General features: G+C 39.3%; 1 protein-coding gene across 2 annotated transcripts in view; it reads left to right on the top strand.

Annotated features, from left to right (window-relative positions):
* Positions 1–25,191, top strand: part of FOCAD (focadhesin) — a 94,315-nt gene that overhangs the window by 14,099 nt on the left and 55,025 nt on the right. For both annotated transcript variants that reach the window (XM_085326213.1, XM_085326212.1), the window contains 7 exons: positions 2,424–2,528; positions 12,913–13,014; positions 18,103–18,307; positions 19,315–19,521; positions 19,973–20,060; positions 20,639–20,841; positions 24,160–24,417. In XM_085326213.1, coding sequence (XP_085182339.1) covers positions 2,424–2,528; positions 12,913–13,014; positions 18,103–18,307; positions 19,315–19,521; positions 19,973–20,060; positions 20,639–20,841; positions 24,160–24,417 — 1,168 coding nt within the window. The remainder of the gene's footprint in view (positions 1–2,423; positions 2,529–12,912; positions 13,015–18,102; positions 18,308–19,314; positions 19,522–19,972; positions 20,061–20,638; positions 20,842–24,159; positions 24,418–25,191) is intronic.

Raw genomic sequence — 25,191 nt, 5'->3', positions numbered from 1 at the left:
GGTCCATGGGTTTTAAGTGTCTTTAGCCTTAGAAGTTGATTAACTGAACAGTTTCAGATTGGTTGACTTCAAAGCTGATCCATTTTTTTGACTTAGCCAGCTGTTCCTTCATTTTATTCGCTGCCAAGTTTTCATTCAGATTTGCTCTGGGGCTTTGCACTGCTATATGCACAGTGTCTTTGAAAGAAAGTAGACGTGAAATTGGCAGCCAACTGAAAGGCATATGCAAATACTGAGCTCCGTGCAGTAGAGGATGGAGTGTGGTGAATGTTTTATCGGTAAATACTGCTAGTTTTGTGTTCTTGCTTCTCTCTCAACTGTGTTGTGGTGAATATAACAAAGGTTTAGTACACCTGGTGTTTTTTATTTTGTCAGATGTATTAAATTCTGTGCTAGGAAAGAAAAGTGCCAGCATGCACATCTAGTGCTTATCTGATTTGACTTTTTTATGGTTCATACAATCTGCTTATTATGCAAATGAAAAACTATTCTTGTCTCTGGGCATCCATATTTGGTTTCTTGTAGTCCATTCTTCTGAGACTCCTTAAGCCTAAGTTGAAGTAACATCTTAGGGATATTTTTTATCTCAGTATTATAACAGTATGATTTCCTCTGCTGGTAGCAATTATCATTGGCCTTTCTGTTTTAGTAGAAGGAAAAATTCTATGGTTTATGTTCTGTAACAGATGAGCATAAATAATCAAGTTAGTTTATTTAAAAAATAGTGAAATGATGAAATTAGTGTAATCTTTAGGAATTATTGCCAGGCTATATTTGTGTATAAATGTTATTAAAATGCTTTCCTCACCTGAACATTATTCCTACAGTGGGAGCAGATCTTGGCAATATGTCATGCCAATGTGTGGTCTTCTTTCAAGAGCTGAATATAAAAGCTAAAACAGGTTCTGTTCTCCCCCTTGTTTCTCACCTGGGAATTAGGTCCAGAAGTATCAGAAATACTGGAATTCCAGATCAGTGAAGCCTGTTTTCTAATTGTGTGTTTCATTGCTTATTTTATCTCACTTCCTAGTTACTCTGTTGAAATTGAGGGATATGCTACCAGATTTACGATTTAACTATCTCACTCTCTAGTCTTAAAATATCTAAAAGATTAAACATTTTTTCTCCTTCCCTTTCCCATGAACGGGTTTTCCCATTCATGTGCCCTTTAATTACTGTGTTAGGGTCAGGAAACTTATTTCACTCCTCTTTTTGGGGTGTTTACTAACAGGACTCTGACTAACCTTATATTTTCTTGTGCAATCATCATTCAGTGTTTTGATACTCAGGTGTCAGTAGTTTTAATGTTTACAGGCACATCTTATAATTGTATTCTGTCAGCATTGACCTGGGTCAATGTTTTCTAGCAAGAGTGTGGAAAGGACACAGCAAAAGGGGATATACTTCTTTGCCTCTATCTAGAGCATAAATCTGAACAGTTGCTGATGGGAAGGTTCACTGTGGAATCTTTAGTTGCTCTATAGTGGACCCAACTTACACCAGACATTCATTCTAGAAAGTTTGCCTGGAGGTCGTGGTAAGTATGGTAAATATTCAAAGTGAAAAGTGATGTTTATCTGTCCCCATTTTATTTTATGAATGACATGAGTGCAGGGTTATGATTCAATAGTTAGATGATACTTTGCCTTTTTCGTTTTTGAATTTTATGTGAAGTATATGCTAAATGTCAAGCCGTAAGTAGATGGTAAATATCAAGCTGTATGATTTTTCTTTTAGATTAAATATTATTACCTTATCAGAGGAGGCTGGTGACATTTCAGATAATGTTTCTGAGAGAAGTGTACTCTGATGTATTGAGGCTGGTCCAACCTGTATGTATGAAAACTTACATCCTTTTAAAAATGGCTATGTAAGGTCTCAGCATTCTTAGATAGAAATGGCTTAAATTTGTTCAAATTTTTGGCTAGCACTAAAAAGTCTAGATGTACAGAGGTCCATTCATAATCCAAGTCCTTTCTGAAGAAGTAATTTTCAGTGTAGGGGATTTAAATGCTTTCTTTTGATAGGCAATTGGATGTTTGAAATTGCTGTGTACTATGATGGATGTTTACCCTCATACATGCATTCAGAGAAGAGCTGGTTTTCAGGTTTTAACATATTTTAAAACACCTATTTCATTTAAATTAGGGACAAAATACGTACTTTTTTCATGATTTTCTTTTACCAAATCTATCAGAGAGATGTATTGATTCTTATCTTTGCTATAGTATCTTCATTTTGCAAAAAGAAAGGCAAAGACATGTTGGATGCGCAGCTTGGCAGAAATTTTGGAGCCAGATATGAGGAGGTCCTTAAGAAGAATTTGAGTCTTCCTGAGTTCTGTGCCTGGATTTCTCTGCTTATGAAAGAATCAACTAATCCAGCTGTGTACACAATAGTAATGTATTTTGTTTTGCTAACAGGAATGTGCATGGTTTGATTAAAACTATTTGGAAGTTACTACAAATGCAAGCTCTTCAGCTGGGAAAAGATGGAGATGAAGCTGTTTGGAATTTGTATGCTATAAGGTGAGTTTCACATCAGTTTTATGCAGACACCCTCATAACTTCTTGCCTGAATTCCAGCAAGAACCTGATATTGGTATTTGCCCTTTAATCCTCTCTTTTTTTGTAGTTTTGACCCTACTAACCAATTTTGGCAAAATTTGACAGCAGAGACTAAAGGTTCAAGAGTCCTACAAACTTCATGAGGGGAAAAAGATGACAAGTTAGAAGACAAAGAACCTACCTGATAGAAAGGATGTGTTTTTGAACTTAGCACCTATTACCTTTATAAATGCCTAACTGTGGGGCAAAGGTGTTCTTCAAAGTTCAAGCCCCTCTGGACACTAAACAATATAAGCCAGTAATTTCTCAAAGAATAGATCTTATTATTCCTAGTCCTCACAAAACAAATCATTAATTTATCATAGCCATCCATGGCAAATGTTAAAACTATCCTTAACATGTGGAGAACTGATGTTCTCTGAAGCAGTCTTTTCATTCCTTTGGACAAGGAACAGCAAATGAGACAATTTTAGCATTAAAGGCAAAGACTGCTCTGAAGCAAGTAGAATTACCAGAATATATGATTGCCAAAGCTTAACTATCTGAGGTGTTTTACTGCATTTGTAATCCAGCTCTGGAATTGCTTCAGGGGCTGAGTTATGATATTTAAGGATCTCACCAGACTAGGTCAGGAATACATCTAAGTTTCTTTCTTTTCATAGGATGCTAAAACAAATGTGATTTAATTAACAGTCCCAGCAGAGCTGAGCTTCATCTTTTTAAGAGAATTCACAAATACCTTATAATGGTATATTTTTGATTGAGAGCTTCAAGGAGTTTTATAGTACAGAGATAAGATAGCAGTTAGAAGCACAAAAGGGGATAACAGCAACAGGAAGGCTGTATGAATGGGGGAGAGAAAACAAATTTGGAGACTTGTTCATATGTAGTACCTAAATGATACCATGATAGTCCCTTTAATGTAGACTGCTTTCCTCTCATCCGTTTTTTTTTTTCTGCTGTCAAAATAAGGTTTCTAAATGCTTTCATTATTAAAGATGTTGCTGCATAAAAACAATTTCAAACTGCATCCAGAGCTACTAATGTAGAGCTTCTTGTCATGCAATAGCAGTCTTCATAAAGGGACATCTTGATGATTCCAGCAAGCTCTATAGAAACTATGAGTCAGTGTTGACTGTCATAACCAACACTTTATCTTCTTCTGAAGAAGATCCTACCTGTGGTAGAAGTCATGAACTTTTTCAAGTTGCTTTTTATGCATGTAGGAGCTATCAGTTTAGAAATGTTGTAACTGTACTTGTTTAATGATATAAAAGGCAGGTTTTGGTAAAGAGCAGTCATGTCTTAACTTAGACAAAATAAAATGGTAAGGAATAGTGGAACAAGCTTTGGGGAGCTTGCTGCGGGGCTTGCATTGCTGAAATCTGGTATACTTTTTTTTCCTAGCTCTTTCAATTCTTTCTGTAAAAGTTATAACTGTTTTAATAGAGAAAACAAATATTGAAGAATAGTGAGATGGAACTCTTTGGGAAAATTTTCCTCTAGAGTAGTAAAGAAACTGTTTTTTCAGTCTTCTGGTGGAAAAGCCTAAGTTAAAACAGCTTAATCCAGTCTCTATGTGAAAAAGTAGACTGTGGCTGGAATGTAGAAATGTTCTCTCCCCAAGCAGTCAAAAAAAAAAAAAAAAAAGATTTTTTGAAGAAAAATTATTGGTAGCATACAAGGAAGGTGAATTTTGACATTTCAAAACTGTTTAGATCAAGAGAGAACTGAAAATAAGCACCAATCTTACTCTTGTCCTAGACTCAGCCAATGCTTCTTTTTATTTACTGAAGGGAGAAGTCAAATTCATTGTTTGACTCTGTTTCAAACATCTAATAGGTCAAGGCCTTGTCCTAGACTGTCCAGAGACAGAAGTAGTCTGGAGGTTGGTCTCACTATGTACTAGGATTGGGTGCTCCCTATGGCTTTGTCACATCTCTTGTCTGGCAAAAAAGTCCACTGATTTCCTATGCAAAAAAGTCCACTGATTTCCTATGCATATTAACATATCTGTCCAATAACCTAAACTCAAGCTGAATCAAGCAGGAGAGCAGGGAAGTGAGATGTTTATGGTAAGCCTTGTTAGCATTATCAGTCCAGGTGGGTTATAGCGTGCATTTACCTTTTTGTTAAAACATTCACAAATGGAGAAGTTTTGCCCATTACAAATCCTTTCCATACAAGGAGCTGCATTTTACTTAGAACTGTCTTGCGCTTTGTTATGCCAGTAACCAGTTTGTACTAGTAACATGATAACTTGATGATAACGAAAGAAGACTTTGATATATGTTTGATATATTTCACAGTGCGTTTATTATTCTTGGTGTTTGATCAGTTTGGGGGAACTTTAGATAGATAGCATGCATTTCAGATTTCAGCCAGGTGTTCTTCTGACCTGAGAATGCATAAATTAATAATAAGAGAAAAATTTGTACAACTGTAACTACTAGACACATTTGTGGTGCAAAAAAATAGTCATTTTCACTGTTTCTGCCTTGACCTGAATTTTGTCCTATCTCTGCTGGAGCTTCATGAATGGGAAAGTAATTGTAACAGGAAGCATAAACAGCAAACACATTGATGAAGAATACTTAAAATTATGTTAAAAATGATTTTCAGCTTTATCAGACTGGAACACAACTTTGGCTATACATTTTTGCTGAAATCTATTAACTTTTGTTTTAATGAATTTAGATTATTCTTAGTAATTCACCATGCATGTTTTTTATTGCCTAAAAAGGCTGAGGAGCTGTACCTCCCATGTCTTATTGGATAACAACCAACACTCTGAAATCAAAATTCGAAGCAGGTAGAAGTACTTTAAAAATGCAAATTTGATGGAGTGAAGTACTGTGCTGTGTTTCCGAAAAGGCCAGGGTCATAGCTGTATACATGAAAGTGCATGGTGACTGCAGACATTGTTTCCTCAGACAGAAAAAGCAATCTGTCACTGAATTGATGATGTAAATCAAATTGTAGTTCATCTGTGTTCACAGATGTAGAAAGAAGTTGAGTTGACTTAAAGGTTAAAAATAACTTTTGCTTTATTGTTGCTGAGAATAAAGTTAATCTTTCTTTCCTAGACAGTCATGAATTTACATGTAGATAGCTGGATCTAGTTGTTCATTTAATTTTGTTGTAAGTCCTTGCCAGTGGGATAAGTATAGTAGGATTTTTATGTCATTTAAAGATGTGCATGTTGCAGTGCTTTGCTAACAATTCTTTACTTAGAGTTGAAAATAAATTTCCATATACACATTTCATTTTTCTTATCACTAATAGTATCATCAAATGGAATTTTGGGGGACTGCACATTTTCGTATTTCATTATTAATCAGTAGTCACTGTAGAGCTTAGAATTTTTATTATCATCCAACTCTGTGCAATCATATTAATTTCAGAGGACACAAAATCTAGACATAAAAGGATTGTTCTGGACACCTCTTTTTGTCCATGAGGTCCTTTTTAAATGCTAAAATGGCACTGGCTTACAAATATTCAGTTAGTGCAGGTAGAAATCAAGACATCTGCTCCTGAAGATCTTGTCCAGCTACTTCATTTTTTACTTCATTCTCCTGGATGTATGCATAGTCTTATTATCTTAGCATGAGATCACTTCCAAATTTTTTTTCTTCTTATTAACCTGCATGAAGAGCTTGAAAGCTACTAATTAAAGTACTTTTATAAAGACTTAAATACGTTAAAGTACTTCTTATTTTAAGCTTCATTAAAGAGCTAGCAGATATAAGAACAGAGTCTAGTTATCAGGTTCCATTGCTAAATTTCCTTTTGCCTTTAGGCATAATAGCCTCTTAATAACTCTCAACTCCAGAAATCTATACAGATGCTGATTTTTCTTAATGTTTTTGCTCAGACATTATCTGCAGTTTTCCTTTATTATTAACATTATTATTTCCACTACTTGAGTACTCTTCCTGAGGATGTTCCCCACCTCTTGTTTACATACCATAGCAAACGTATTAGCATTATTTACTGCCTTTAAACTTTCTTGGAGATGGTTAAAGAAGGTCTCTGGTTATACTTTTGAGTCTTAGTAGTTCACGGGTTCTAAAGTGTCTGTATATGGGATGACTTAACAAAAGTTTTCTTTATCTAATTTTACTGTATTCCTGAGAGGTTCATGCTGTTTGTTGAAAGACGCAGTTGTCTTCATGACTAAATAGAAGTGACCTGAGTATGTTTTAGCCTTCTTCCTAACAAGTTATATTTGTAAGTATCCTCTTGAGTTAGACCAGCTGTGTCTGTGATCCTGTCTTGAGCTCTGCAGTTATGTTTCCCTGAATACGTAAAAGCTATTTTTTGATGTCTAAAAGCATATTGCCAGAACTTCTTTGCCTTGTGAATATCCTTCAGTGACCAACTGTTTTGTACGTCAGAGCAAGATTTCCTGCATTTTCGCACCTTAAGATCCAGTGCAGTTTGAACCTCTTGGAGGAGAGAAAGAGTTCACCAAAACTTACTTTCACTTAAATATCTTTGAGTTTTTATTAAAAGAAGTTTGTTGCAGAATCTAAGTAACCTGCAGGTCAGCACTATTACTAAATTACACAGCTACAGAATTCAGTGTGTCATATTTGACTGTAGTCTTCTACTGAAGTAGAAACAGCCTTGTTTGCATTTTGCTTTGTTAGTAGCTTTATTCTGATCTTGAAGAAAACAACAGGAATTAAGCATGAAAAATATTCTATAACCAACTTGCAAAAAGTAGCAGACTTTTCATTTAGTTAGTAGTGACCCTTATTACTGTCTGATTAATCTTCAACCCAGTTAGTTCCCCAGAATTCTAATAGCAATAACACTGAGAATGTTAAAGTAGCATAATAGGTAGCTCCTTATTTAATTTAAACATACATGTCTATTAGATAACTTTTTTTCAGAAAAAAATCTCTAGGTATAGTGTATCACTAAGGGGTCCTGTTTACAGCAGATGACTGTTGCCTTTCTAGCTCACTTAAGAGAAGCTTTAAGGCACCATCACGTTATGTAATTCAACTGCACTCTATAGTGGAAAAAAGAACTATTAGTCTGATATTTATGTGTATTTGTTTTTTTTTTTTTTTTTTTTGAAGATATGGAACTCCTGCAGATCTCATTCACATTACCTGAAGCTGGGGTTGTTTGGTACTGTTCAGAATGATGCTTCTGGCTTGTGCTATTATAGTGCTATTATATATGAGCATGTCTAAATACATGTTTATGTTTCTGTTCTGCAGTAGTAAGATGCCTAAGCTCTTGGGCTTTCTTCTCTCAACAAGTTTTTTAAAAAAAAAATAACAAAAAAACACCACTATAAATCCTTTCTGAATGGCTTGTTTGACTGCATCGGTCATGATAATATAATTAACAGAATTTAAATTAAACCCAACAGCTTCTTTACTTGCAGTCTTCCATTTGGTTCCTAGAGAACATACTACTCCCAAAGTCCCAATCCCCTGCAGCAGGGGAGTTTCTGGAAGGCTCTGTGAAGAGTGAAATAGTACAGCACATCCCTGTTGAAAAAGGCTGGAAACTAGTTTCTTCTAGTTTTTGAACAAAAAGAAGAAGGGCCCCCCAATCCTCCTGTAGATTTGGACTTACAGTTGAAGAACAGGTTTAGTGCACTCCAGGAGGAGGAGAACCTGGACCCTGACTTCAAGGGAAGCAACTGGGCTGCCCAAGCCTGTGCCTTGCACGACCACTCAGAAGAGGCGACGAGTGGTTGTAGTTAGTGGGTGATTCCATGCTGCGGGGGACAGAGGCACCTATCTGCTGACCTGACCCCTCCTCTGGAGAGGTTTGCTGCCTGCTGGGGGCGAGGATACGAGATGTGCCTGAAAGGCTGCCAAGGCTTGTCCGCTCCTCAGACTACTACCCTCTGCTGCTCTTTAAACGTGGGTGCTGACGATACAGAGAACAAACTAGAGACAATCAAAGAAGACTTCAAGGCCTTGGGCATGGTGGTCAAGGGTCTGGGAGCCCAAATGGTCTTCTCATCGATCCTGCCAATTAGGGGGAGGCATGGGAGGAGGAGGAGTAGGAAGATTTTCCAAATCAACAGTTTGCCACTGGGGTTGGCAACAGGGTTTTGAATTCTGTGACCCTGAAACATGGTTTGAAGATCAACAACTGGTGGGGAGAGATGGGATTCACCTCACCAAGTGGGGCACATTTGCCTTTTACAACAGGTTGGCCAGACTGGTAAAGAGGGCTTTAAACTAGGTAGAAAGGGGGAAGAGGGATGTCACAGAGAGAGGGTAGACAACAAAACACAAGTTGGGTTGAGGGGCCTCCAACGGGTGCATGCAGCTGGGGATGTGCATTTGGGACATGGCTATGGAGTCCCCTGTGCACCCTTCCTGGGAAACCTGCAGGCATGACCACCTCTCTGAAATGCCTGTACACCAATGCATGCAGCATGGGGAACAAAGAGGAGGAACTGCAGATCTGTGTGCGGTCTCAGGGCCATGATTGCAATCGCGGAGACATGGTGAGATAGCTCACATGGCTGGAATGCTGCCGTGGATGGCTACGTGCCTTTTAGGAAAGACAGGCCAGGAAGGCGAGGTGGTGGAGTTGCTCTTTATGTGAGAGAGCAACAGGAATGCATTGAGCTCTGTGTAGGCCAGGAGGAGGAGGAGGCAGTTGAGAGCTTATGGGTAGCAAAGGGTAGGCTAACATGAGGGACACTGTTGTGGGTGTCTGCTACAGGCCACCTGACCAGGAAGAGAAAGTTGATGAGGYCTTCTATAGACAGCTGGAAGTAGCCTCATGATCACAGGCCCTGTTTCTCATGGGGGACTTCAACCATCCTGACATCTGCTGGAAGGACTACACAGAAAGGCTGTATAGTTCAAACGATCCAGGAGGCTCCTGCAATGCATTGATGATAACTGCTTGTCACAAATAGTGGAGGAACCTATGAGGAAGGGTGTCCTGCTGGACCTTGTCCTTACTAACAGAGAGGGACTGGTTGGAGATGTGGAGGTTGGGTGCAGCATTGGCTGCAGTGACCATGAGATGGTGTAGTTCAGGACCCTGCAGGAAAGAAGTAAGGCAACAAGCAGGATTGCAACCCTGGAGTTCAGGAGAGCAGACTTTGGGCTCTTCTGACACCTACTTGAAGGAATCTCATGGGTTAAGGCCCTAGGGAAGAGGGGTGCAGGAGAGCTGGYTAGTATTCAAACATCACTTCCTCCAAGCTTAAGAGCAGTGCATCCCTATGAGTAAGAAGGGCAGCAAAAGGGGCAGGAGACCTGCATGGGTGAGCAAGGAGCTCTTGGCCCAATTCAGGCAGAAGAAGAAAGTACACAGAATGTGGAAGAGGGGACAGGCYACTTGGGAGGATTACAGGAATGCAGCCAGAGTAGGTAGAGATGCTGCGAGGAAGGCTAAGGCCCTGTTGAAATTGAGTCAGGCAAGGGATGTTAAGGACAACAGGAAGGGCTTCTTAACTACATCAGCAGCATGAGGAGGACTAGGGAAAATGTGGGCCCGCTACTGACTGGGGCCGGGGCCCYGGTGACAAGGGATACAGAGAAGGCAGAATTACTGAATGCCTACTTTGCTTCAGTCTTCACTGCTACGGGCAGCCCTCAAGAATCCCAGAGCCTGGATGTGAGGAAGAATGTCTGGAGAAGGGAAGACTTTCCTTTGGTTGAGGAGTATAGGATTAGAGACCTTCTGGGCAGGCTAAACATACACAAATCCATGGGCCTGGATGGGATGCACTCATGGGTACTGAGGGAACTGGCGGATGTTGTTGCCAAGCCATTCTCCATCATCTTTGAAAGGTCCTGGAGACCTGGAGAGGTGCCTGAGGGCTGGAAGAAAGCCTGTGTCACTCCAGTCTTCAAAAAGGTCAAGAAGAAGGACCCAGGCAACTACAGGCCAGTCAGGCTCACCTCCATCCCTAGGAAGGTGGTGGAACAGCTCATTCTGGAAGTCATCTCCAGGCATATGTAGGAGAAGAAGGTGATCAGGAGTAGTCAGCATGGATTCACCAAGGGGAAATCCTGCTTAACCAATCTGATAGCCTTCTGTGATGGAATGACTGTCTGGGTAGATGAGGGAAGAGCAGTGGACATTGTGTACCTTGACTTCAGCAAGGCTTTTGACACTGTCTCCCAGAACATCCTCCTAGAGAAGCTCAGGAAGTGTGGGTTAGACAAGTGTAGAGTGAGGTGGATTGAGAACTGGCTGAAAGGACAACCTGGCTCAGAGGATTGTCATCAGCAGTGTGGAGTCCAGTTGGAGAACTGTGGCTAGTGGCGTCCCCCAGGGATCAGGACTGGGTCCCATCCTGTTCAACTTCTTCATCAGTGACCTGGATGAGGGGACAGAGTGCCTCCTCAGCAAGTTTGCTGATGCTACCAAGCTGGGAGGAGTGGCTGATACCCCTGAGGGCTGTGCTGCCATTCAGAGAGACCTGGACAGGCTGGAGAGCTGGGCAGAGAGGAACCTCCTGAGGTTCAACAAGGGCAAGTGCAGAGTCCTGCTCTTAGGGAGGATTTAACTCCATGTACCAGTACAGGCTGGGGGATGACCTTCTGGAGAGCAGCTTTGCAGGGAAGGCCCTGGGAGTGCTGGTGGATGACAAGTCGACCATGAGCCAGCAATGTGCCCTTGTGGCCAGGAAGGCCTATGATGTCCTGGGGTGCATTGGGAAGAGTGTTGCCGGCAGGTTGAGGGAGGTGATCCTGCCCCTCTCCTCAGCCCTGGGGAGGCCTCATCTCGAGTACTGTGTCCAGTTCTGGGCTCCCCAGTACAAGAGAAACATGGAGCTACTGGAGAGAGTCCAGCGTAGGGCTATGAGGATGATCAGAGGGCTGGAGCACCTGCCCTAGGAGGAACAGCTGCGAGAGCTGGGCCTGTTTAGCCTGGGGAAGAGAAGACTTGAGGGGGGATCTTGTCAATGTGTACAAGTACCTGAAGGGAGGGTGTCAAGGGGACAGGGACAAACTCTTTTCAGTTGTCCCGTGTGACAGGACAAGAAGCAATGGGCAGAAATTGAACCACAGGAAGTTCCGCCTGAGCGTGAGGGGGAATTTCTTCCCTGTGAGAGTGACARAGCACTGGCACAGGTTGCCCAGAGAGGCTGTGGAGTCTCCTCCTCTGGAGATCTTCAAGACCCACCTGGATGCAACCCTGTCTAACATGCTGTAGGTGACCCTGTTTGAGCGTGGAGATCGGACTAGATGATCTCCAGAGGTCCCTTCCAACCTTACTTATTCTATGATCTGCTATTCTGTGAGTGAGACAGCTCACATGCATGAAAGTCTAAATAAATAAATAAATAATAAAATGGGAGCAGATTTAAAGTGGTAGCTCTGAGGAACAATCACTGGTTAGCTTCACGGATGGGAAACCTGTACTTGTTTTTAAAAAACTCTAGACTGAAGGGTGGAATATATCATTCTGTGTCAAATGATTCTGTAGGTACTATCTGGAGCTTTTACATAATGATTATGTGATTTCTGATTAATTAGTGCTCTCTATTTTCCCCTGTAGCTTTTAATCTTTAGGCTTTCTTCATGTACGAATTTTTCTTATTTGTATGTGAGAAAATAGGTGTATTATTGTTTAAATCTGTTATTGTATCTCAGTGAATATCTCAGTGAAGTACCTATGGCTTCTCAGTCTAAGTGGGCTAATATCTTAACTTTGTGTGATTAGTTTGATAACTTGCCATGCTGGCTCATCTATTCTTGTTTCATTTTGTCAATATAGCAGTAGCTTGCTATATTACTACCTATTTCTGAAGCTTGTTGTCAAACATGTTATAGCTTCATCAGTGGCTATACTTGTTATATCTGCACTAATTGCTTCATATAACCTTTTATGAAGCTTTCAATATGAATGATGGACTTAAAGATGAGATTAGTAAGGCTGCTTGAGGAAGACTTTCCAAGCCGAGTATGCAGTGTAGCATAGCTGTGAGAGTCATCTGCAGTTGGGAAGTCTGCTCACTGCTACCTACAAATTTTCATTCTGGAATTTAAACATTCAGATATCTGTTTTCCACGTTTGAATGAAGAACTGGATTTTTAAAAATGGCCAGCCCAGTGTAGCGATCAGTGACATCACATCAGGCCATGCTTAGGTGTTTATTAAAAAAGAAAAAATTGATGTGTAGCCAGACTTTCTGAATAAGCAATGGAATTTGATTTTATTTCCCAAAGATCCTATAAAATGTTGTCCTTTTATCACATAATAGTCTTAGCAAAGCTGATAATGGGGTTAATATTGGCAGAGGGTTAAATTGTGTGTTCCTGCTCTTATTTGTGGTTAGTTGCACACTCGCTTTCTGCATTACAAATCCAAATGTGATTTTGCTGTTTTTCAGAAACACTCCTCATCCATTAATCACTGTGCTTGAAAACAGACCTGATTGCTGGCCAATTCTCTTACAGCAGATAACAACATTTTTCCAGCAGTGTCCAGACAGGTAAATAAACAGGCAATCCTACAAAAAGCAGTAAGTAGATATAACTAAATCGTATCATTGTAATTTGTTCTTGAAAGTGGCTACAATGATTGAGAAAAATCTGTGAATGATAAGAATTGCATCTTTAGAAAAAAATAAATTTAAAACTTAATTTTTAGCCCTTGAATTGCACAATGGAATCATAATTAAATGCTAGGATATATGTTTTAAGATCTGGAAAAAAGAATATGTATTTTTTCGTAACTTTTCTATGTTTATTTTTTATGTATGGGAAAAATTGTGGAAAATTTATAGTGTGGAAATTTTTTGAAAGAAGTCATTTTTGACTAAATCTTTTTATTAATGTCTTTTACTTTGTAAGCACATAAAAACAGAAACCTAGTAACTTTAGAAGAGTGATCCCCAGTGTATGTCAGATTTTGTGGCTACTGAGCTATGATATGAAAAAACAGCTTACTAATCCCACCAGAAAGAATCTTCTCTTTTATATGTTGGCCAGTGGAGTTTTACAAGTATAAAAATTATCTGTATTGTCAAGATTTTGGCTTCTTAGTTAAAGAAAAGACTGCTAAGCACGTACAACTTATCATGCAAAATGGAGGATGATACAGAGAAAACAGAAGATGAGATCTATTTGTCTGTTTATTAAAGTATGATGTCTTTAGATATGAGGTATTCTTCCTGATTTTTTTTTTAAAAGGAAAAAAGGTACAGTCTTAACATAAGATATTCTTTAACAAGAAACAATCCACATGATACAGGCTGCCTAGCCTCGTATAAGGAGGGGTTTAAACTAGAAGCCACACAGGAGGGACAAAATGACCAATGATCGAGTGAGGAAGTGGTGGATGAAGTTTGTAAGCAATGGGTGATGTGAACAGAAGGTACCTCTTAATCAACCAGACGTAGCTGAAGTAGAATCACCCCAAGCATATGTATGTAAAAAAAAAAAAAAGGAAGCAGCAGTGGGACCACATTAAGGGGAAAGTTCTTGTGCCTTTTGGGGGAAATGAGCGTACTGAGGTGTCTCTCTGAAGTGCCTATACACTAATGTATGCAGCAGAGGGAACAAATCAGAGGAATAAGAAGTCTGCAGTTATACCTGCAATCTCATTGGGATCATGGAGGTGTGGTGGATAGCTCACAGAGTTGGAACATTGCCATGGATGGCTACAAGTTTTTTAGGAAGGACAGGCCAGGACAGTGAGGGGTTGGAAGTTGCCCTCTATGTGGGAGAGCAGTGGGAATATCTGGAACTCTGCCTGGGGATGGTGAGGGGCCAGTTGAGAGCTTGTGAGCCAGCATTAGTGGGCAGCCCAACATGACTGAAACTATGGTGGATGTCTGCTGCAGATCGCATGATCAAAAACAAGAAGCAGTTGAGTCTTCTCCAGACAGGTGGAAGAAACTTCACTTTCACAGGTCCTGGCCATTTTAGGGGTTTTGAACAGTCCTGGTATCTAGTGGAGGGGCAACACAGCAGAACAGAAGCAAACCAGGAACTTTCTGGAATGCATTGACAACTTCCTGGCACAGGTGGCTGAGGAACTGATGAGGGAAGATGCTTTGTTGAACCTGATACTTATTGAAAAAAGGAAGGACTGGTCAGGAATGTGAAGGCTGGAGGCAGTCTTGGCTGCAGTAAGCATAAGACAGTGAAGTTACGGATCCTGACAGAAGACAGGGCAAGATTACAACTCTGGATTTTGGGAAAGCAGACTTTGGACTATTCAGAGATCTGCTGGAAGAATCCTGTGGGGTATGACCCTGGGGGGAAGTGGGCTCAGAAAGAGCTGGTTAGTGAATTCAAGCACAAGACAGTTTGTCCCAACAAGCAGGAATCAAGTAAAGGCAGCAGGAGACCTGCATGCATGAAAAAATTTCTCTTGATTGAAGTCAAATAGAAAGAGGAAGCAGATAGGAGGTAGAAGAAGGGACAAGTAACCCAAGACGAATATAGACACCATCCAAGGGAGATGGAGTTAGGAAAGCCAAACACTTGTATTTGCATCTGCTGAGGGACATGAAAGATAAAAAGAAGGTTTTCTACAGTCACATAAGCTGCAAAAGGAAGACTAGGGAAATTGTGGACCCACTGCCCACTGTGAATGGAACAGGGGCTTTGATCACAAAGGACACAGAAAAAGCAAAGATTCTGAATATCTTTCTCACCTTGTTTTTTACTGGTGAGACCAGCTTTCAGGAATCACAGGCAGATTCAAGAGATGAGAGCAGAAGTCTGGAGCAAGCACTTATTCTTGGTAGAGGAGGGTCAGTTTAGGGAATACTTGAACAAACTGGACATACACAAGTTCATAGGCACCGATGCAATGTGCCCACAAGTGCTGAGGGAGCTGGCTGATGTCAATAAGGCTGCTCTCTGTCTCTTTGAAAGGTCTTAGCGATTGGGGGTGATTTCTTGAGGACTGAAGGAGAGTAAATGTCACTCCTGTCTTCAAGAAGGATCATCTAGGGAACTAAAGGCCTTTCAGCCTCATCTTGAAGGTGATAGAGCAAATAATCGTGAAAACCACTTCCAAACACATGAAAGACAAGAAGGTTATCAGAGGAGTACTCAGCACAGATTTACAAAGGTGAAATAGTACTTAAGTAATCTCATAGCCTGCTACGATGAGAAGACTGGCCCAGTGGAGGAGGACAGTGTAGTGGATTGTTTGTYTTGACTTTACTAAGGCTTTTGACATTGTCTCCCATAAGATCTCATAGACAAAATGGTGAAGAATGAGCTAGATCAGTAGATGATGATGTGGACTGAAAATGGGCTGAACTACCAAGCTGAGAGGGTTGTGATCAGCAGCACAAAGTCTGTCTAGAGGCCAGTGGTATACACAAGGCGTAGATGCTGAGGCCCATATAGTTGAGCATCTTCATTAAAGACCTCAATAATGAGGAAGAGTGCACCCTCAGCAGGTTTGCTGATGATACAAAACTGGGACAAGTGGTTTACAGAGCAGATGGTTGTGTTGCCATTCAGGGGACCTCAATAGGCTGGAGAAATATACAGAAGAACCTCATGAAGTTGAACAAGTGCCAACTCCTGCACGTGGGGCAGTTAAGTCCATGTACCAGTAAATGCTGGGGGCCTACTAGCTGGGGAGCCTCATTGCAGAAACAGCTGGGTCCTGCTGGACAACAAAATGACCATAAGCCAGCAATGTGCCCTTGTGGCAAAGGTGCAAAGGCCAACAGCCTTCTGCTGACCAGTCAAGGGAGGAGATCATTCCCTCCCCTCTCCTTGGCATCTGGGGTGCTGGGTCGAAGTCTGGGCTGCGCAGTATGAGAGATGAAAATCTACTGCAGTGAATCAAGTGAGGAGCCACAGAGATGATGAATGGACTGAAGCATCTATCGTAGGAGGAAAGGCTGAAACTGGGACTGTTCAGGCTGGATAAGAAAAGGCTTGGGGGGATATTATTATCCATTTTTGTAATAAACACCTAGTGGGAGAGCGTAAAGAAGATGGAGTCAGATTCTTTGCAGTAATGCTTGGTGACAGGACAAGAAGCAATGGTCACAAACAAACAGAGGAAATTTCACCTGAACATAAGATAACAATTCTTACTGCTTTTTGGGTGGTTGTCAGGGTGGTTGAGCAATGAAAGAGGTTGCCCAGAGAGGTAATGGAGTGTCTGTCCTTGGAGACATTGAAAACTGTCCTGGACAACTGGCTGTAACTGACCCTGCTTTGAATGGTGGTGGGGAGGAGTGGACTGGATTATTTCCAGAGGTCCCTTCCAACTCAGCTATTCTGTGATTTTCTAAGATGTCCAAGCTACCAACAACTTCAACATCCATAGTTATCTCTAAGGAACTTGTTCTGTGAAGTTGAAATGCAAGATACGAAGTGTTATAGCAACCTTACAATCTAATCTTTTGATGATTTTTTTTACAACCCTGTTTATGCATTTCATATAAAAGAATCTTTGTTTGCTGTTTTCTGGAAGACAAGTACAATTGGACAAAGTAATAGTACAGTGAAATTGAATTTTATATCATTGCTGAAAATAGATAAAACAAGATTATTTATTCATCTGTCTAATTTCTAGTGGGCCTAGGCTATATGCTCAATAGTAAGAATTTCAAGCAGATTTATATTTTGTCCAATCAGAATATTTTTTACATGTAATTTGCAGACTTGTTCCTCCACTCAGCTGCTAAATCTGGGATTCCTGAAGTCTTGTCAGATACCTGACTGATGGAGTGAACGTTGGATTTTTTGCTGGTGGCTTGTTTTAAATTTAAACAGCAGTTTCTCTTGCTGAAAGGGCAGATGTCTTAAATTTTGTTGCTGCTTTTTGTGCAAAGGGTGTCTGTAGAAAGAAGTTCTAGATTGAGAAAATATTGCTGTAGCCCTGTTGCTGACTTTTTTTATTTAAGCTTTGCAAGAGGGCTATGCCTTGTTGGAAACAGATTCCCAGTTTTGTTTCTGAATATATTTTTTCATGTATTAGCTATTAGCTTTATGTGATTATTTTTCGTACTCTCAAGAGCAGTCAGGGTTCCTAACAAAGTCAAGTCAAAAGAACTGGTGAGTTCTTTTCCAAAAACCAATGTTGGTTAAAGCAGTTCCTGTTTCATGGCTCCTCCATACAGTTGTTTGAGACCAGTAGGCAAAAGTTGGAAAGGAATAGAAGAGATTTTTTATATGAAAGCAGCATTTCTGAGTGTTGGTGTCCAAATACTGCTTCAATATGGTGCAATGTCTTCTTATGGCATTCAGCAAGAAAAGTAACTTTCTTGATAAGAAGAAAAAGAATAAAATATAGAATGTCATTGTAACCTACAAGTATAAATTAAGGTGATATTCATGCTTAAATACTGGATCTTTTGCCAATGTACTTCATTGTACAGTTGCTATGTAAGATACCATGATAGGTGCTAAGGTGCTAGTAAGTCAAACTAGTTTTTCCTGTGAGGTTTAGTAATGCCTTTTAAAAAAAACTTTCTGTAAATCTTTGCATCATGTAAATTATTTTGAATTCAGGGAATGTCACATTACTTGGTTTTCTTTGCTTGTTCAGTTTTCAGTGGAAAGTAGTCTCAGTAAACTTTTTTCTTGAACTGCAGGGCACAGAGCTCATGTGTTGGTATAATGGCTCCATTTGTAAGATACCTGTATTGTGAACCATCTCAGTTACGTGAATATGCAGAGCTGAGAATGGGCCTACTGAAGGTCTTACTTAAGCCACATGGTCCAAAGAACAAGGAAGCACCCTCTATGCTGGAATCCCAGATTATTCTACTTCTGTGTGATTTGGTTCCAAACCTTCAGGTGAGTTGTAGCCTGATCTCACCTTTTATATTGCTTTATCAAACAAATTACAGTGTCATTGTTGCCCTTTGTGTGTGCAAATGCAATGCTGTCTTCCATTTCCTAAGACTTGATTTGTTGGTAGTACAGAATTCTAATATACCAGTTCTTCCTGGGGAAGGGTAGAACTCCTAAAGTGCTCCAATCTGCCAATTAGGGTGTAAACTGAAATACATGTTTACAATAATTATTGGCCGTTAACACCCTCTGTAAATATACAGTAAATGTATATGAGAGACAGAATGTTGGTGTGTGGTGGTCTTTTTGTCAAAAACGTGCAATTTTTAATTTGACATATGTAATATTAGAAATGAAACAAGCTATTTGGGGAGCATTTGTATGTGTGCTCCTGCATAAATCCTGTCTGTCTTGCTGTAACCGGGATAGTGCATCTCAAGGTAAAACTTAATCACTTTTAGAATATGCTGTAGTTTTCCAATGTACTTTTAAGTTGAACAGTGACATTTGCTGGGAGCTAGGGACTTAGTCTTTTTATCTGCTTTAGATTGGGGGCTGAGTTCATTTCTCTGCTCTGATGCTTTACTGTGATATTGATCAAGCTTGGTTGTTCTCTCTGTGTACTTTTTTCCTTCCTACTTACCTGCTCTATGAAATCCCCATGCAGTTTATTTTTACTTGGCAATAGCTGAGAGAAACCCAAAAGCCAAGTTGAATGCATCAGGAACAGGGAATTTTTCTCAACAGTCATTTAAAAAAAATCTCTTTATTCTTTCATGTGTACTTTATTTTACTTGTGAATATTAAATGACAGTTCACCTGTTGGTAAGAGATTCCTGGATTTAGTCTCTAGATGTTCCTTCAAAGTCTTGTTAATACTTGTAATGGGAAGATTGTATACCTAACTGAACTAATTTTAAATTTGAGAGAATTTAGATAGGATTCATAGATAGGAAAGGAGAAATAAAAACCACAACAGTTTTTTTTTTAACTATCTTTTTACTTTACAGCTTAAGGATTTGATTCAAGTTACTGAAGCCTTGTTTTTTCTGCAAGAGCTATTCCTAAGCCTACTGCGCTATCCTGTGTTTTGGAAAGTCCAGTTATCTCAATTTTGTCTGCAACTGTTATGCTTCTGTGAAGTGTGTTTAAATGTAACAGGAGAATGCTCATCTGTGATCTCCTTAATAGAGGACCACTTTGAGCTCTTAAAAGAGGTATGATTTCATGGAAAAGTCAAAAATAATTGCTTGGAAATAATACGTGGAAAGAATATCTTGTTAAGATTTCAAGGCATCAGTATGTGGCATTTATCTGGAAATGACTACTGGTGTTTTGAAAGCTTGTGCTTTTTTTCTCCTTGTTTGAAAACCTTTGTAAGGCAGCAGCTGTAATTAACTTACATAGTAGAAGACTAACTGATAAATACTGAGTATAAATTAAACTGAGCCAAAATGGTTTGAACAAAGTAACAAATCAGAATATTGTAGTTACTCAATTAGAAGAGAACTGCTATTATTATTTTCTTTGCTGCATGCATTGCTACTGTGTGTATATTCATTATGATACATGAAGTAATGCTTTTCATGGTTTCAGTTGCTGCCAATTTCCATTTATTCCCAATGAAAAATAAAGAAGACTTGAATCTTTTTCTTTCTTCCTCCACAGGTTTTTCCAGTGGAACAGTACATAATTGGTTTAGCACTACTGCTGCTGCAAACACCAGCAAGTCAGCAAAAGTCTGTTTTGAGTCTAGGTAAAGTTGCTGTGAAAGAGGAATCCACATTCCTAAGGCTCTCTCTTGCTTTCTTTCAGTTTAAAGAAAAAAGTAAACGTATAATATGGTGGCGACGAGAGTAAATTTTCCTGCTGTACTGACTTTTTACTTGGATGTTATTGAGCTCCCTACTATCCTGTAGCTTACATATATTTCATTGTTTTATTAACAGTAGGATATACTCAGCTGAGATCCATGCCTCCTAAATGGTTTCTTTTGACAGATCTTAAGAGCTGAGGCATGGCAGTCTTGACAATGTTCAACTTTCGACTAATAATTTTGGTTAACGCATTGCAGTCATTTCAATAAAGGGAGAGAGACTGCTATATTCCACTATCATGTTTCTTGCTGTATGAGGTGCTGTGGTGTAAAGGCCAGACAGACTTGGAGTTTTTCCAAAAAATGTTTTGTATTTTAACTCTAGTGTGCCCTTACTGTAATTCTTGGGACTATTACTTTGCTTGATCAGAATGTTTCCTAGAAATGTTTGTTTTGTGCTTAAAATTACAACTGATGGTTCCTTCTTCCATCTGATTTTTTTTCCCCTTCTTAAATAGCTTACAAGCTCCTTTCCTGTTCAGAAACCCAGAACATCCCAACCACAGCCCTCGTTTTGGTGATGCCTGTGTTACAGATCTTATCTTCTACAGCAGTTGGGGACTGCCTATCAGAGGAAGATTCTGGCACTACCAGGCAGCAGTTGGCTATAAATCTTTTGGAAATATTACGGCAAGAAGGTGTGAAGGAAAAAAAGGAACTGGTAAATCTTAAGTTAGGCTTTTCCTTTTTTTGGTATAGGAAGCGTTCAGCAGTTTCAGTGCATTATGCCTAGCTGACTAGGAAAGACTGTGTGTGTGTGAGCTTGTTTGTGTGATAAAGTTGATGGAAACATATGTGCCCCTACCCACCATTCCTTCTGAAGAGAAGAAAGGAGTTAGCACTTAAAAGCACCACTAATTGTTTTTCAGCTAATTACCATAGATATTTTCATCTGAGCTTTTTCTGTTGTTTTTATTTTTTTATTTACTTACATGCTTCTTAGCTGCCCACCATCCTTCTGTTCCATCTGTTCTGAAGAGAGGTGACAAGAGGTCCTTTTTGATCGAGGCATTCTTAGCACTGTATAAATTGAAATATTTCTTCTTCCTGTCTGGTACCTAAACTAGAGAGGATGTTGATGAGATGGCTTGGAGAAAAAAAAATGGAGGTTGGGGGGAGGAGGGGGAGAGGAAATGATGCCAGTTCAACTTTATGCTGTGTTTCATTGTCCCAGAATCCCTCTCCAGCTTGATTTTTCTGTTTTTGTAAATGTAAAAGTGCAAGCCCATTTGCACTCTTAATGAAAGATAGTTATTTCAGTCTCTACTAAAGAGACTTTACTGGTTCTGCTCTGAAAGAATGAGCTTTAGGTTGCCTGCAAGGGTGGAGAGGTGCTCACCTTCCCTTGACATAACTTGCCAAGGGGCAGCCTGTACTGTCAGTGGAGGTTTATTTCAATAGCAAGTGTCCCAGGCACTTGAGTCTTGTGTTCTTAGTGTCACTGGCCCAGCTACACAGCAACTGCAACAAAGAAGTGACAAGCCTAGTTAAAATCAAGATAGAAAGTAGTTTAGTTTTGAATGTTTGTGATCTTTTGTGAACAACAGCATAGCTGAAATGTTCTTAAGCCTTCTTTTGATAGACACCTCAAAGACGGTGTTTGGCATGGCTTTCCTTAGGTTGCTGTCTGGGTTTTGAGAAGGTAGTTTAATGGCTTATGAAATTGTTAGGTTGCTGCAGGACACAGATTACAATATATGGTATAACACTGGCTTTCTGTAAGGCAACTTTGCTATAGTAATTAAAATATTTGGTATTTTCTCTACAAGAAAGCTTTTATATTAAGGGTTTAAATAATTTCTGATAACTTTAACCTTTTTTGCTAGCTACTTGAGGCTGGAAAAACTCTTGGTTTTAGTAGGATTCTCCAACAACCTGACAACTTCTGGCTCATTGGAAGACACACATATCTGTGAAGTTTGTAGCAAGAAGTGTAACAGATCTTTGGTAATATGTGTGAGGCAATGAGAATGAAGAGGCCGATGCTCATTTTGCCTTGTTACTGTTTGCAGGAAGTGTGTGATAAACTTTGGTTCTTAATTGAAAGATAAAAAGATAGAGAATTCCTATTTAATGGTCCCATGAGTTCAGTCATTTGTGATGCAGAATTTGATAGGTACTAAAAGAATATCATCTCTAAGAATTTTGCTCACTTAGACTTTCATCACACAGTTGTTGCTCTTTTAACTGCTAAGAAAGAAGAGCAAGCGTGTCTCCAGAGAACAGTGAGCAATCTTTGAATAACTCAAGAGCAAACACAGTTGAGTTACGGTGTTTTGTCTTCAAGGTGATGGTGTTGGAGTTGTTGCACCTGTACTCACAAGGTTTGAAAAATACTAGGACATTGCTAATCTGAACAACTGCTTTGCCATTGAGGGATTTATATGTATCTTTCTGTGCTTACAGCTTCAGATTTTCTACCAAACTGGCTGGAATGAGGTGTAGTGCTAAAGTAAAAATATGTTGATAGCTTCTTTTCATGCCTGCCAAATAAAGATAAAAGGAAAGAATTATGAYTGTGTGGCAAAACCTTGGGGAAGCAATGAGGAATGGGAAATACCAGCTTAATATTTCAGACTCTAACAATTCTACCTTCCCCCCCCCCCAATTTTTTGTAACCTTGAAAAAATTGGCTGTAAATGTCTAATCTTCATTTCAAATCTTACAATCTTGTAGGGTCAGGCAGATAGTGAAGCTCTTCTTTTGCCACTGTAAGTCCTTAGATAAAGTTTAAATAGTTGTATCAATACATGGCAATTTCACAAGTGTGTACCCAGAGGGGGATTTTTACGCTCAGTGATCTTGTCGATGAGAGAGATGGTATTGTAGGTTGCTAAGTTTTTCACATAGAGTAATTGTAATAGAATAAATATTGGAATAAGTTAATTCTAAATTAAATGCTATTTTAGAAAGGATCATCTAAAGTACAGGGGCATTATACTTCCTATTAGACAGTATAAATTTATGTTACATTGAACAACATGATTAAAATGGAACTGTGCAGTTCTATGCGTAACAGCTATTACCACTCAGTGATAATCTCTCTTCCCTTGTAATTCTAAGGTGAATGGGCCCTGCACCTGACAAAGTCTGAATTCCACTTCTAATCTTATCTGAGGATCTCTTTTTTTCAAATGCTGTGTTGACCTACTTCTTATATAAGCATTCTGTCAAGTATAGTCTTGATAATGGCAAGATTATCGCTGCCTGTCAGATAGTCTTGATAATGGCAAGACATTTCAATCATATTCTCTGACGAAACAAAGAATTAGTAGGACAGAGTAAAGTGGTTTGTTTTGGATGAGGTTTTTGTTGTTTTAATAAAAAAAATTTTTGAACTTACATGTTCATTTACAGGAGCTTTTAAAAATACCTATATTTTTATATATATAAAAGACCTGACACAGAAGAAACTGTGACTTCTCATTGATGTTTTACTACTTTCCTACTTCCAAACTTGATCTTCCATAACTGCACCTGTGGAGCACCGAGTTCCGAGAAGTGAAACAGTTAATGTTGATTCATGTTTGTTTAACTTAAGCCAAGGTTTTTTATAGAGTGCTGTGAAAACTTAAGGGAATTTTCCTAAAATACATAGTTGAGAAACTGATATTATTGTGATGTATGTGCTATTGTCAGGAACAGAAGTTTTTAATGTACTCCCATTCTACTGTTTCTGTTTTAGTGAGGAAGCAGTACTTAATCCACAGGAGCAGGAATGACAGATACCAAGCAAAGGAAGAACTCCTGATTAGGAAATTAACAACATATTCAGTCATCTTTAGTATAAGAATTCTCAGAGAAGATTTCAAAGAAATATATTGCAGTTTCAGTTAACTCTTTACAATTACTGAGCTGGGACTCTCAACAAAAGACTTATTTTGGATGGCAAAACTTTATTAGCTATGTTTTTTTGTTGTTGTTCTTTCATAGTACTGTACTTCTTTTTTTCTATGTGCGTGTGTTTTGCTTTCCTCAGATATCCTGCAAGCTCCTCCTCCCCATATCCAGTACTTACAGTTTGTTGCATACCACCTGGAAGATCATGGAGCTTATGGAAGAGAAGTCTGCAATTACTGCCTGGTTGTTTTCAGTGAAATCACTGCTACCTATTACCACTCAAGTCCCTAGTCATGTTTTTCTTTTGCTGGCTTATCTCCTGGTGCAAGAAAATGGAGACAGTCTTCGTGATGTACTTAGTACCATTACAGAAGTAGCCAAGGCTGATTGTTCTCAGGTAAAAACATATCTTAATTAATTTCTGTGTTCTTCCCCTATCAATGCCCATTACATTAATGGCAATATGTAACATGGATTTATGGAAAACATCATGACTTTTCAGGTTTTTTTACTGTAGATTGTTAAAGCTACATTGAAACTGAAGAGTTAAAATTCCATCCTGACTGAGGGAAGTAACTCTGGAGTACTGCTAGTCTTTTAGGGTGGAGGAATATTAGGAAGAAGAATATGTTTTTCGGAGGGTAGAGAGAGAAACTGTCACGGGGAAGCTGAATTCTCCTGGGTTTATGTATGTTTGATAGATTGATTACATTCGATATGTTCTGAGATTTGTGATTTTTATTTACTTACTTTACTTTCTGGTTCCTTACCAAGAGGCTACCATCTTGAACTTGTTCTTCAGAAGTATCAAAACCTGGAGGTTTATAAGCTGTGAATTAACAAGCACAGAGTAACTCAGCTGAAAAGAACTGACATAACATGACTGTGGTTTAGATCTCAGTGGTCTAATCTGGGGTCATGGCATAAGGAATTGAGAACTTTCTGACCTCATCACAGATTTGCTGCAATTATGCCAGCAGACTTTGATCCTTTCCAGACTTTAAAAGGGTTTTTTCTTTAAGGTAGAGTGAGGTTTTAATAAGCCTTGTAAAAACCTGGATCTTTAATGCAAGCTGTTAACAGAACTGCAAAGTGTTACAGAATATATTTTGATTCATTGGGAGGGTAAATCCAAGCTGAATTTTCAATATGCTCACCTGGGTATTTTTGA

This window comes from Rhea americana, unplaced genomic scaffold, assembly GCF_003343005.1.
Source record: "Rhea americana isolate MKP2758 unplaced genomic scaffold, rheAme1 scaffold_129, whole genome shotgun sequence".
In the NCBI taxonomy this organism is placed as follows: Eukaryota; Metazoa; Chordata; class Aves; order Rheiformes; family Rheidae; genus Rhea; species Rhea americana.
Note: the sequence above shows the minus strand (reverse complement) of the source record. Positions and strands in the feature narration are given on the sequence as shown.